Source organism: Chlorocebus sabaeus, chromosome 4 (assembly GCF_047675955.1).
Source record: "Chlorocebus sabaeus isolate Y175 chromosome 4, mChlSab1.0.hap1, whole genome shotgun sequence".
Lineage (NCBI taxonomy): Eukaryota > Metazoa > Chordata > Mammalia > Primates > Cercopithecidae > Chlorocebus > Chlorocebus sabaeus.
The window spans coordinates 57,458,042-57,473,496 of NC_132907.1; the positions used below are offsets into that span (position 1 = coordinate 57,458,042).

The 15,455-nt window shown below is 38.2% G+C and overlaps 1 protein-coding gene across 2 annotated transcripts in view; it reads right to left on the minus strand.

The window, feature by feature from the left end:
- Window positions 1-15,455, minus strand: part of WDR70 (WD repeat domain 70) — a 361,196-nt gene that overhangs the window by 292,573 nt on the left and 53,168 nt on the right. For both annotated transcript variants that reach the window (XM_007961416.3, XM_007961419.3), the window contains exons 6-7: window positions 12,259-12,318; window positions 7,360-7,493 (exon numbers count right to left, since the gene is read on the minus strand). In XM_007961416.3, coding sequence (XP_007959607.1) covers window positions 7,360-7,493; window positions 12,259-12,318 — 194 coding nt within the window. The remainder of the gene's footprint in view (window positions 1-7,359; window positions 7,494-12,258; window positions 12,319-15,455) is intronic.

Consider the following 15,455-nt stretch of genomic DNA (forward strand, 5'->3'; position numbering starts at 1 on the left):
TATTGTATGAAAACTTTTATTCTATCTATATCTTTTTTTGCATAGAAGGTATATCCAAGGGGTCTGTGATCTCAAAGATTCTGATTTTTGAACCTACTCATATTATGAATCTACTACTGAAAATCTGAGGCAACAGAGAAAGTGAAAGGGAACTGACTAGCAGACTAGTTTAGAGAAAATACAGTACTAATTTTCAGTAAATGGGACCAGAGAAAGTAATCTTTGTGGGTAATATAGGAATAATACAGATCAGTGACAAAAAGATGTGGGGGAATTTAGCTGAGTTATAGGCATGTGTGGATTCTCACTTGGGTGAAAAATATAATTTAAAAGGTTAACAGATCAATGTCGGGCCAGGGCATGGTGGCTCACGCTGTAATCCCAGCATTTTGGGAGGCCAAGGCAGGCAGATCACCTGAGGTCAGGAGTTCAAGACCAGCCTGGCCAACATGGTGAAACTCCGTCTCTACTAAAAATACAAAAAATTAGTCGGGCATGGTGGCATGTGCCTGTAATCCCAGTTCCTCAGGAGGGTGAGACAGGAGAATCGCTTTAACCTGGAAGGTGGAGGTTGCAGTGAGTCAAGATTGTGCCATTGCACTCCAGCTTGGGCAACATGAGAGAGACTTCATCTCAAAAAAATAAATAAATAAAAATAAAAATCAGTGTTAAAATAAAGAAAGGCTTCTAATGGCATACGAGAGTCTGACTCTCCCATATTCAGTTATCGACTGAATGAGAATTTACTGTACATTCACCAAATTTGCAATTGGCAAAACACAAGCAGCGATCATTAACATACACATTGGGTGTTACAATCAGAAACTAGAACAACGATCCAACAAAATAAGGAGAATAAAATTGAAGGGGAAAATAAATATACAAATACTTATGTTTCACTTTTTTTTTCTTTTTTTTTTTTTTGTTGTTGTTGTTGTTGTTGAGATAGTGTCTCACTCTGTTGCCAGGCTGGAGTGCAGTGGTGCCATTTCAGCTCACTGCAACCTCTGCCTTGCGGGTTCAAGCAATTCTCCTGCCTCAGCCTCCTAAGTAGCTGGGACAACAGACGCATGCCACCACGCCCAGCTAATTTCTGTATTTTTAGTAGAGATGGAGTTTCACCATGTTGGCCAGGATGGTCTTGATCTCTTCACCTCGTGACCCACCCACCTCGGCCTCCCAAAGTGTGGGGATTGTAGCCATGAGCCACCGCGCCCAGCCTCATTTTTTTCTTCATTTAAAAATCTATTTTAAACTCTAGTGAGTTTTTGGTAGTAGCATTCCTGTTTTTGAACTTAAGCCACATATTTTTATGTCTAGACCTTGTTACCTACCATAGTAGTTTGTGTGTGCTAGATTTGGCCACTTAAAGGCAGGCTCAAGATATGCACTATCCAATACAGCAACTACCTAGCCACGTGTAGATATTTACACTTTAATTAAAATTCAGTTTTAAGAAATTTCAGTTCCTTAGAATTAGTAAACACATTTCAAGTATTCAGTAACCCCATGTGACAAGTGACTACCATATTAGATGATACAGATATATAATATCTCCATTACCACTGAAAGTTATATTGGACAGCACTCTTAAACGACTGGAATCATCAAGTAATGACCCTTGGAACACTCAATCAAACAGAAATTACAGCTAGAAAATGATTTTATTTTCTTTCTTAACCAAAGATCAAAGGCATCAAATCAGACTTTACTGTCTTTTCTTGAAAAAAGTAGGCCGGGGCAATGGCTCACATCTGTAATCCCAGCACTTTGGGAGGCCAAGACGGGCAGATCACCTGAGGTCGGGAGTTCAAGACCAGCCTGACCAACATGGAGAAATTCCGACTCTACTAAAAATACAAAATTAGCCAGGCGTGGTGGTGCATGTCTGTAATCCCAGCTACTCAGGAGGCTGAGACAGGAGAATCACTTGAATCTGGGAGGTGGAGGTTGCGGTGAGCCAAGATCACGCCATTGCACTCCAGCCTGGGCAACAAGAGCGAAACTCTGTCTCAAAAAACAAAAAGAAAAAGAACAAGTATACACTCACACTAACACACAGACACAGACACACACACACACACACACACACGTGTACACACACATATATACACATACAGATAAATTTAACAAAGACCATTTGTGACCTGTAAAGCCTAAAATGTTACCTGGCCCTTTATAAAAAAAAAAACTTTGCCAACCCCTTGAGCAATAAGTGTTTTTTTAATAAATGAGTTCTATTTTTAATTTGAATATCAAAATAAAAGACATTAAGAAAAACGCTGGGCCAGGTGCGGTGGCTCACGCCTGTAATTCCATTACTTTGGGAGGCCGAGGCAGGCGGATCACAAGGTCAGGAGATCGAGACCATCCTGGCTAACATGGTGAAAACCCGTCCCTGTTAAATACAAAAAAAATTAGCCGGGCGTGGTGGCGGGCGCCTGTAGTCCCAGCTACGCAGGAGGCCGAGGCAGGAGAATGGCACGAACCAGGGAGGTGGAGCTTACAGTGAGCCGAGATCACACCACTGCACTCCAGCCTGGGTGACAGACCAAGACTCTGTCTCAAAAAAAAAAAAGAAAAATTCTGTAATGCTAAATTTAAATTGGAACACAGGTACAATTAACAATTCTTAAATTGCTTTACATGTATACTGAGGCTGAATAAGTAAGTAAATGGATAGTGGAAGCTAGGTGTCTCACCATTGGAAAGTCATGATACAGAAAAGCAGGAAGGTTAGAATAAATCAATATAGTACTAGATTAGAATTAGAAACATCAGTATGAACTCATGTTCAGGTTAACATGGATGTAGAGAGATGCAAAAACAGTTAGAAACATACTATATACATAGGTTAGTATAATATATATGCATATATTTCCTAGCTGTGTCAGCTGAGTCAGCCTAAGAGCAGTGACATCCCAGGAGCAATGAGCATATTAAGAACCTAGATCTTCTAGAGTCAGAAATACCATTTGACTCAGCAATCCCATTACTGGGTATATACCCAAAGGATTACAAATCATTCTACTATAAAGACACAAGCACACATATGTTTATTGCAGTACTATTCACAATAGCAAAGACTTGGAACCAACCCAAATGCCCATCAATGATAGACTGGATAAAGAAAATGTGGCACATATAAACCATGGAATACTATGCATCCATAAAAAAAGATGAGTTCATGTCCTTTGCAGGGACATGGATGCAGCTGGAAACCATCATTCTCAGCAAACTTTCGCAAGAACAGAAAACCAAACACATGTTCCCACTCACAAATGGGAGTTGAACAATGGGAACACATGGACACAGAGAAGGGAACATTACACACCAGGGCCTTTCAGGGGGTGGGGGGCTGGGGGAGGGATAGCATTAGGAGAAATACCTATGTAGATGATGGGTTGATGGGTAGAGCAAACCACCATGGCACGTGTATACCTATGTAACAAACCTGCACATTCTGTACATGTATCCCAGAACTTAAAAGTATAGTAAAAATAATAATAATAATAAAGAATGAACCTAGATCTTACTTGCTAATATACTTCTGGGGAAAAGAACTGATTCTAGAACTGGGGCAGGGAAAATACAAGCATCTATAGCCTGCAGCATTTTTATTTTTATTTTTTTTTTATTTTTTTTTTATTTTTTTGAGACAGAATTTCACTCTTGTTGCCCAGGCTAGAGTGCAATGGCGCGATCTCAACTCACTGCAACCTCCACCTTCCAGGTTCAAGTGATTCTCCTGTCTCAGCCTCCCAAGTAGCTGGGATTACAGGTGCCCACCAACATGCCCAGCTAAATTTTGTATTTTTAGTAGAGACGGGGTTTCACCATGTTGGCCGGGCTGGTCTTGAACTCCTGACCTCAGGTGATCCGCCCACCTCGGCCTCCCAAAGTGCTGGGATTACAGGCGTGAGCCACCGCGCCCGGCCTGGAGCATCTTGTAGTATCAAAACTTAAAGGAAGTATTTCCAAAAACAAAAGAAAGGAGGCATGTCAAAGGGACACAAGACCAACCTAAAAGAGCTCCCAATCACCACAGTTTAAACAAGCTGAGCAACAAAACAAATACACAAGAACACCAAAAAGTTTCTTTAAATACCACTCACTCCAGGAAGTGGAGCTGAATTTTTCCACTGCCTCTAGTTGGAGCAGTACTCAGTGGCTTGCAGCCAAAGAACAGTATATGGAAAGGAAAGGAAAAAGTAACTTTACCATGAAGAACCTAAAAAAACATAATAGAAGTACCCCGATATGATGTAACAAGAAAGTCACTTCACCTCTATGATATTCTTCCCAAAGACTCATAATCTCAATCTAACCATGAGAAAAGCATCAGACAAAAGCAAACTGAGAGACATTCTACAAAATACCTGATCAATACCCCTCAAAACTGTCACGGTCATGAAAAACAATGAAAGACTGAGAAACTGTCAGGGACTGAACAAATATAAGGACCAAAGGTAATGTGGTATCTCGGAATCATTAGTGAAAAAAAGAGTGAAATCCAAATAAAGTTTGGAGATTAATTAATAGTAACTAATGTTAGTTTCTTAACTGTGACAATTGGACCATGGTAAGATAAAATGTTAATCATAAAACTGTATGAAGTGTATGCATAAACTCTGTACTATCTTTGTAGCTTATCTATAAATTTTAAAGCGTTCTGAAATTTAAAAGTTTACTAATATTTTGAAATTGAAACAGAAATATCAATGTGACCTTGTAATTTAAACATAGACACACATATGCATGAATACACATGCATCTGTATTTTCTATCTGTTTGCATCAAAAGGTCACAAGCAATGACATCCCAACATTAATGAGCATGCCTAGCAACCAGATTTGGTCTCTAAATATAATTCCTACAAAAAGAAAGGAGGGCTACTTGGGGAAATACTGATTCCAGGACTTGGAAATGAATGTAACAGGAAGCCTACATCATATTGTGCCAGAAACCAAGTAAGTTTTAAAGACTAATAAGGTCATGTCAAAATTATACAGCAATCAAGGACTCCTACTAGACAAATCTAGGACAATTTAAACATCAAAAAGAATAATGACTGCAATTGACTGAAACATGAAAACTTAAAAATCATAAATACTGATACTCAAAAAAGAAACAGAAATCATCACCAACAACAGAAACAACTCATTTATCACCACCAGCCCTTAAGCTTAAAATGGGCCATTAAAGAAAAATAACTAAGCTTTTATCCTGCCTCTTCAGTAGTAACTGTATTTCAGGGTAACCAAATAACACCAGAAAATGAGGAAAAGTTTTTCTTTAAGAAGATGCCAGGAAATAAATGCAGATGAAATAACAGAATAAGAAAATCACCAATTTGTAGCCCTCAATGACATAACTGATTCAGGAAGAAGTCATCAATGGACACTAAGCTCATTAAGTGAAAGAATGATGAGTATCTGGATAGTTACATAGTACCAATCCATCTCTCCACAAAGCTCTTGTCTATCTCAAGTATAAAATATTAACTTTACAATGAAGGAATCAGATGTCACTACCTTAATCCAGGGATCTACCTTAATTTCTAGTCACTAACAGTGAAACAACTAGACAATACATGCCATCTGAAGTGATACAATATAATTATGATAAAGCCTTTGATATTCCATAGGAAATACTGGAGAGGAGATAAAGAAACAAGTTAAATCAGGAGTCCCCAAAGCCCAGACCATGGACTGGTATCAGTCCGTGGCCTATTAGGAACCAGGTGCACAGCAGGTGTTGGGGGTGGTGAGCGAGCATTACCACCTGAGCTCCAGCTCTTGTCAGATAAACAATGGCATTCGATTCTCACAGGAGTGTGAACCCTACTGTGAACTGCGCATGCGAGGGATTTCTAGGTTGCACAATCCTTATTAGAATATAATGCCTGATGATCTGAGGTAGACCAGTTTCATCCGGAAACCACGCCACCACCCCGACCTCCATGTTACCCCCAGTCCATGGAAAAATTGTCTTCCGCAAAACCAGGCACTGGTGCAAAAAAGGTTGGAGACCGCTGAGTTAAATGATACCATAAGAAAACAATATGCCAAAAGATCAGATACAGTCAAAAACAGAAAAGAGAGTGGCGTATGGGCCAGGCCAGGCACGGTGGCTCATGTCTGTAATCCCAGCACTGTGGGAAGACGAGACAGGTGGATTACTTGAGATCAGGAGTTTGAGACCACCCTGGACTACACGGTGAAACCCCACCTCTACCAAAAAAAAACAAAACTTAGCCAGTCATGGTGGTACACACCAACAGTTCCAGCTATTTGGGAGGCTGAGGTAGGAGGATGTCTTGAGCCCAGGAGGCAGAGGTTGCAATGAGCCAAGATCTCGCCACTGCACTCCAGCCTGGGCAACAGAGCCAGACCCCGTCTCAAAAAAAGAAAAAAAAAAAAAGGAAAGACTGACTCATTGTAGCAACACGGAAGGCCCTCTCTAACAAAATGCTCGCTGACCATACCTAAACAGTACAAAATGGATTGGCACCTGGATAATGGCTTATGTTAACTTCTCATTTCTCAGGATTAATTGGAATGTTTTAAAACAAAGTATTTTTTTGTTTTTTTAATTTTTTTGTTTTGAGATGGAGTCTTGCTCTGTCACCCAGGATGGAGTGCAGTGGCGCAATCTTGGGTCACTGCAGCCTCCACCTCCTGGGTTCAAGCGATTCTCCTGCCTCAGCCTCCCAAGTAGCTGGGATTACAGGCATGAGCCACCGTCTGGCTAGTTTTTATATTTTTAGTAGAGATGGGGTTTCACCATGTTGGACAGGCTGGTCTCAAAACTCCTGACCTCAGGTGATCCGCCCACCTTGGCCTCCCAAAGTGCTGGGATTACAGGCGTGAGATACCACGCCTAATCTTTTGTAGTTTTTTTGAGACAGAGTCTCTCTCTGTGGCTGGGCTGGAGTGCAGTGGCGCAATCTCAGCTCACTGCAACTTCCACCTCACAGGCTAAAGCAATTCTCCTGCCTCAGCCTCCCGAGTAGCTACATTACAGGCATGCACCACCACGCCCAGCTAATTTTTGTAATTTTAGTAGAGACAGGGTTTTGCCATGTTGTCTGTTCTGGTCTTGAAATCCAGGCTTCAGGTGATCCGCCTGCCTCAGCTTTCTAAAGTTCTGGAATTATAAGCGTGAGCCACCGCACCCAACCTCAAACATTGGTTTATGAAACAAAAGAAATGTGAGGCTCATTTTACTTCATTTAAATTATGAAGGCAGTATATTTTGATACAAGTCATTGTAGATGGGATTCCAAAGCCAAAAGCACTGTCTTCCAATGTGAAGATATTAAGTAAATACGAAGATATTAAGTAAGCGAATACATACCACTCACAGGGCTGAAGGGATCGAAATGCCTTAAAAGAAGCATCCATTCCAGCAAAATCCCAAAACTTAACATCATAGTCATATCCTCCTGTCACCAAACGGGCACCTGAGGGATCCAGACCCAAAGCAGACACCTGGTTTTAAAAAAATAAAACAAAATTACTGGAGCAAAATGACATATGGTCATTTATAACCCCCATTTCTGTTCTTTAATCCCACCCTCTATGTTACAGGCCTTGAAAGCACAAACCACCAACTATTGTTACTTCTGAAAAGTGGGAATGGATGGTGCCTTCTATATTATTAGAGTTTGTTACTGTATTAATTCTTTTGCAATAAAGAAAAACACTTTATTTGACAATTTTGTCCCAAATCATCAACCATGTACTCAGAATAGCTATCACTGCAATTCCATAAGATAAACTAAGTTGCCTTAGTGTACAAGTAGAAATCTTACAAATAATTACAATAATTCAGCATTTTCAATATACAATCTAAGGGAAACTTTTAAGATAGTTTAACCATAACTGAATGAAGACCATATGAATCTTAAATTACCAAAATGAGTAACACCAAGGGAGCTTTAAGGAATCTATTTAACAAAGTAGAACAAAGCAGAATTATCTGTTCCCTATGGTCAAATGGCTCGGTATATTCACCTTAAACAATTATTTTTAAAGCTGAATGTTTAAGTGACTAATCACATTATAATAGTACTTATATTGGTTCCATAAAATATTTGCTTTCCGCCGGGCATGGTGGCTCATGCCTGTAATCCCAGCACTTTGGGAGGCCAAGGCAGGGAGATCACTTGAGGTCAGGAGTTTAAGACTAGCCTGGCCAACATAGAGAAACCCCATCTTTACTAAAAATACAAAAATTAACCGGGTGTGGAGGCATATACCTGTAGTTCCAGCTACTATTCCAGAACTTGATGCAAAAAAAATCACCTGAACTCGGGAGGTAGAGGTTGCAGTAAGCCAAGATCGTGCCACTGCATTCCACCATGGGTGACAGAGCAAGACTCTGTCTCAAAAAAAAAAAAAAAAATTTGCAGGTCAGGCACCGTAGCTCACCCCTGTAATCCCAGCACTTCGGGATGCTGAGGCAGGCAGACCACCTGAGGTTGGGAGTTCGAGATCAGCCTGACCAACATGGAGAAACCCCACCTCTACTAAAAATACAAAATTAGCTAGGCATGGTGGCGCATGAGATCGCGGCACTGCACTCCAACTGGGCAACAAGAGCAAAACCCTGTCTCAAAAAAAAAAAAAAATTGCTTTCCCTGTGAACTTTCTTAGGTCTAATTACGCGTCAATATCCAATGTGTAACTCATTGTTCCTGAGATACATGTAGCTTTCTCTCAAAGCAGAAAGTCCCTAGACCTACTGCCCTCTCAGAAGAAAAGAACTGCATTAGAAATATTTAATGTGATTACCATACATTGGACGCAGTAAAAGAATCAAAGGTTTTTTTTATTTTGTTTTGTTTTGAGACAGAATCTCACTCTGTCATCCAGGCTGGAGTGCAGTGGTGCAATCTCGGCTCACTGCAGCTTCTGTCTCCTGGGATCAAGCAATTCTCCTGCCTCAGCCTCCTAAGTAGCCGGGATGACAGGTGCGCGCCACCACGCCCAGCTAATTTCTGTATTTTTTAGTAGAGATGGGGTTTCGCTTGTTGACCAGTCTGGTCTCAAACTCCTGACACCTCAGGTGATCTGCCCACCTCAGCCTCGCAAAGTGCTGGGATAAGAGGTGTGAGCCACGACACCTGGCCAAAGTTTTATATAAAGGACGCTTCTATAAATCAGTTATCCTAATAAATAGACTTGAAATGTAATTAATATAATTATAATTAAATAAGTCAGATACTGACAAAATAACTTATGTTCATTTCAATTAGCACTTGCAAACACTGATTTCATAATATAAGGTAAACTTACTATGGTTAAAATTAGACATGAACTCCAAAGATGTTAAAGAAAATATACAAGTGAAAACAAAGTCATTTTTTATGCCCGAACAATAATGTCTTAAAACAAAAAACAATCAAAATCAAAAATAAATGAATAGTAGTTTTAAAAACCTAGGAAGTGGCTTCTGCTACCACCACCTACAAATTCACTTGCCTCTATGTGCATTATGCTATCTTTCTTCCCTCCTGTTGCAATTTAAAAGTTATTTATTCTCCTAATAAGGCTAACCCCACCAGTGTTCATCTCACTACAACACAATATGAAATTACAACTTCATCTGTGGTTCCTGTATTCTGTACCTGTCCTGCCCTCAAGAGTATAAGCATCATATGGACAGAGACCTTGTCTGTGCCCAGCACTGGACCTGGCACAAAATACAAACTCTACTAAATATTTGTTTAAAAGAAAGGAGAACTAAAAATTGTAAAACCTTATGTAAAACAAACCTGCAGTCTGACAAATATGAGATAAATTCCTTTTTATCAAGGAAGAACAGAATAAATTGCAAACTTGACTGTTCTCCTAGCTAAGAAGAAAGATGACAAATTCTAAAGCAAAGTTACAAAATGAGGCTTTCAATGCAGCCATTCACTGAAGTATCAGGATCTCTGCTGCTGACTGTATACATGATTCATCATTTACCAAAAGGATATGAAGGATGTAATTAGAAAGATAGAAAACAAAGCTCAGAGGCTGGGCACAGTGGCTCACGCCTGTAATCCCAGCACTTTGGGAGGCCGAGGTAGGCGGATTACCTGAGGTCAGGAGTTCAAGACCAGCCTGGCCAACATGGCGAAACCCCATCTCTACTAAAAATACAAAAATTACCCGCTGTTGTGGCAGGCACCGGTAATCCCAGGTACTTGGGAGGCTGAGGCAGGAGAATCGCTTGCCCCTGGGAGGTGGAGGCTGCAGTGAGCCAAGATGGCACCACTGCACTCCAGCCTGAGTGACAGAGAGAGACTTTGTCTCAAAAAAAAAAAAAAAGTGTCTTGCTCCAACTTGATAATGAGGACAAATTTTCAGTTTTAACATTTAAATTAAAAGAATTAATGTGTATTATCCCCTCCTTCCTTCAAAAAGCTTTAGACTTTATCATCCCATTCACTGGGAAGGGTTCAGTTGACTATTATGCCACAGTAACTATATTCACTAAATGAATATACATGTTTCTTCAGTGGCAAGGAGAAAAAGAGCACAAAAACAGTTATAAATTTAGAGATATAAAAAATAAACATAATGATAACTCTCCTGAGAGTACATCAGACATCATTAAGAGATCAATTTGAACAAACTGACTCTAAAAAGATGTACAGGAAAACTGGGGAAATTTGAACACTAATGAGATATTAGATTAAATAATTATTGAAAAAAAGATATAATAAAGATGGTATTATGTAGGAAAGAGTGTATGTGTGCACATTCAGAAAGAGGGAGGCAGAGACAGCCCAATATTATCTCTTAGAGATTCATACTGAAATATTTACAGATGAAATCATATGAAGTCAGGTATTTGCTTTTAAATAATCCTGTAAGGTGGGGACAGGCAGGACTAAAATGTAAAGTATATAGGAAAAAAATAAGATTGGCCTTATGGACATTTTTAAAATAACTCGCTTAAAAGAAAAAAGATCAGATAGAAAAGTCACCTTCTAATTCAACATTTATTTAAAAATAAATTTACTTGCATGTAGGACAAAGGCAGGATTGCCCAAAAAAAAAAATAGTTAACCCAAGAGTATAATTAGACACTCTAATTGATTTTCAATGTGTAAAACATACTGCAGTATTTTTTAAGTTATGTTTCTCTACAAGATAAAACCTGATTTACAAAAAAAAGGAATATTTAAATCAAACTTGTGAAATTCATGACCCATCTCTCAGTTGTAAAATTCTCCAGACTAGATGACAGAAAAGCTTCCTTTTAATTACTCAGTCTACAATGTTTTCCTCATTTATTTAAAAACACAAAAAGTAGAATTCCATCATAATTTCAGAATAAAAATATAAAAAACACGATTTAAGAAAAAATATATTAAGAATTAGATGGAAATGATTTCTTATAGCAGCAATTCCCACATAGTTTCAAGACTCTTTACACTCTTAAAAAATTTATTGAGGACTCCAGGCCAGGCGCGTTGGCTCACGCCCATAATCTCGGCACTTTGGGAGGCCGAGACGGGTGGATCACAAGGTCAGGAGATCGAGACCATCCTGGCTAACACAGTGAAACCCCGTCTCTACTAAAAAATACAAAAAGTTAGCCAGGCGAGGTGGCGGGCGCCTATAGTCCTAGCTACTCGGGAGGCTGAAGCAGGAGAATGGCGTAAACCTGGGAGGCGGAGCTTGCAGTAAGCTGAGATCGCACCACTGCACTCCAGCCCGGGCGACAGAGCGAGACACTGACTCAAAAAAAAAAAAAAAAAAAAAAAAATATATATATATATATATAAAACAATATGAACATGCAAACTGTAAACTAAGTATTAATGAATACTTAGAGCCATATGGTAACTACTTAAAGTTCATTTCTTATCTTAACATTCATCTGAAAAATGAACAAACTCATGCCTTTTACTGATACAGAAGTAAAGCAAAGGGTAGTGAGAAATTTTCCCACACCATAAAAACCAAAATTGTGTTTGAGTTTCATTTCTTTCTTCCACTTACAATGTTCCTATATTAAAAAAATAAGAGGTTTTTAAAGCCAACAATAACAGTGACAATAAGTGTTTCTACTTTAACTAAAAGGAAATGGCTATTTTGACTCAACATAAAAGTAATCTATTTTTCCTTAATGTCTATAGCTTTTATGTCATCAGTTGATTGTATAATTAGCCTTAATACAAATGTATCTTATCAGTTCACTTTTCCATGACAGCCCTGTAATTTGAGAGGGAAAAAACTAGATTTTTAAACTTACTGTTTTAGTGCCATGCTTCAGCGTTATCTCATGCGAGTCAGGAATCTTGTGAACAGGATTCTGAAACAAGAAAACCCCATGACATTAACGGTAAAATAACATATTTGTGGGGAACTACATACCACATTCACAGGAAATACAATTTTTTTAAATTGTATCACTGGCTTTTAAACACAAAGCTTAAAAAAAAACAGCAAAAAAGTGTGAGGGTATCTTTTTTCTACACTTTTAGATACACTACAATGGGTCTCTGATGATAAATTGATTTTAAATACCTAAAAGGATAAACCTAAGAAACTCATTAGGTTCTATAAAATTATCTCTTGTCAATATAAATTGAAATTTTAATTTAATCCAAATGTAAAAATAAATCAGTAGTTGTTAATAGTATAATTCATAAAGAAAAATTAGAAATGTACTTTTCCTTCAAATCACAGCTTATCAAGAGGAGCGAAAAGGTCAATATCAGGCTGGGCACGGTGACTCACGCCTGTAATCCCAGCACTTTGGAGGCCAAGGCGGGCAGATCACCTGAGGTCAGGAGTTCGAGACCAGCCTGACCAACACAGTGAAACCCCGTTTCTACTAAAAATTAGCTGGGCATGGTGGCACATGCCTGTAGTCCCAGCTAGTCAAGAAGCTGAGGCAGGAGAATTACTTGAACCCCGAAGGCGGAGGTTGCAGTGAGCCAAGATCGCACCACTGCACTCCAGCCTGGGCAACAGAGTAAGACTCCATCTCAAAAAAAAAAAAAAAAAAAAAAAAAAAAAAAAAAAAAACAGGTCTATATCAAAATATCTGGAAAAACTTAAAAGATTCTCCATTTGTTTTAAGTGTACTCTGATATTTTAGAGTACATGTAACTTTGGCATAAATTTCAAAATTCTGTATTATAAAAATCAAACAGAATCTAACAGACTTAAGGGAAAGAATAGACTAAATCATCATTATTCACTGCAACAGGCATTTTTAAATGCCCTAACAATTATGAGTGCTGATAAATTTTAAAACACTGATGCCAAGGTAATAAACAATAGAATACAACCATATTTTACATTAAAATTTGGTTATGTCTTACTAAAATACAATGCTTTATTTTTCTGTCTCACTATGCCTACAGAAAAATCTCACAAAGAGCAAACCACCACAAACTGAAAGAATTTAATAAAGGCTATTTTATTAATTTCTGCTTACCATACTTTAATATCAAAATTATTTTAAGCATACTGTAACCTATGTATAAAATAATAATTACAGATTTTCCTAAAAAATAATCAATAAGGTCCTTTCAACATCGAAAATTTTTAAAGTTCTCTATTTACCTATTCTGGGACAAACCTTAAAGTGTTAAGTACTTAATTTCTAACAAACAACAAAACTTTCACAGGGTAACTATATACCTTTTAACCCTTCAAAGGTAAAAAGAAAATTGTTCAAAAATGGTAAAAATAAGAAACTCCAAGTCATTCACTGATTCATTGGTTCGATAAGCATTTACTGAAGTGAGATTATACCAGTCGTTAGGTAGCAGCAGACATGGTCTCTTCTCATCCCTTCCACACAAGAAGCATATGGTCTAACAGGGAGATATCAATGACTCTACTTCAGTATAATGAATGCTATGATAGACAGCAGTACGGGCAGAATAATTGAGGGACAGTAAAGAGGAATGCATAAATCAGACATAAGAGGTTACAGTGATCATTTAAATCAGAGGTTTCATTGTTTATTCATGTCTCATTACTCAAGAGCAGGCTAATCCTACTATAATTATATGTCCATTACAAATTTAAGAATCATCTTACCACCTACTTAATTAAACATGTGACCTAACAGCTCTTTCTTTTATATCTTCAGTCTTTACCCTGCTATAGCTCTTTCTCTTCAACATATAAACAAAGTATTAGTACTTCCCATATTAAAAAAACAAACAAAAACTAAAAGACTACTGACTGCCCCTAAAATTTATTGCTCAATCGTTACTTTTTCCTCTGCAATCCAGCTTTTTCAAACTATGGCTTCACTTAGTGTCCCCGCTTTCTTTCACCCTCTACCTCAGCTTTGGCATTTATCATTTTATTCCTGATTCTTAGCACAGTTCTTGGCACATAAGAGGCTCTCAGTAAATAATTCTAAATGAACAAACAAGTCACTATAAATCTCTCTGCACACTTTACAGAACTTAATCTATATATGTGAACTTTCAACAGCATGGTAACTATTTATCTCCTCCATCTTGAAACTGTCCTTTGCTGGGAGGAAACAGCCTGCAGAAAAAGCCAGAAACGCTAGTTTTTTAAACTAGCAATGCCACTAATTAACCATGTGATGATTTGAGCAAAGTTATGACTCAGTTTCTTCATTTGCAAACTACGAATAATAGCACCTGCCCCACAGGTTACAGTGAAGTACGTGGTTTCAAACTCCTAACACAGTTTGGCACGTGGTAGAGCTCAATAAATGACAGTCACTATTTATTCCAAGGCTTACCTCCTATATTGGTCAAGTCATCTTAGCGTTTTTCCAGGCTTCTTTTCCTCTTTACCTGGCTAATTTCTACTCATCCTTCAAATCTCAATTCAGTTGTGACCAGCTCTCAAAGCACTTCTCAACATTTCAAACTCTGGGTTAAATGACCCTCTTATGCATTTCTATGACACTTCCTTACTTCAATCACAGAACTTATGACAATACATTGTAATTTTTTACCTATCTCCCCCACCACCACCCCCTTACCAAACTGCAAAATATAAGCTTCTCAAAGACTACATCTATTTATCATCTCTGAATCCACTATGCACAAAAAAGCTGGTATATGGCAGACATACACACACACAGAGGTTTTAGAAATGAATAAATCGCCCACTGTCTACCTTGTTCATCACACAAGATTGTAATTTTTAATTAACTCTCAAATTTTAGAGTAATGATTATGTCCACAAAGAAAAGCAGGTGCTATCACATCAGGCCAGTCTGGTAAGTGAGAGGCAAGAAATAACTGAAGATTTTCAAAAGCTGAAAACCTTTTAAGACCAAATTATTATATCCCAGACTAAAAGCAGATTGAAGATTGCAACAATACAGAAATAAAGGTAGTTTTGTTTTAGATTGTCAAGACACAGTTGGGGAATTTGCAGTTTATTTCAAGACAAAGACATTACTGTATTGTTTAGTATATTGTGGAAAATGCTGCACAT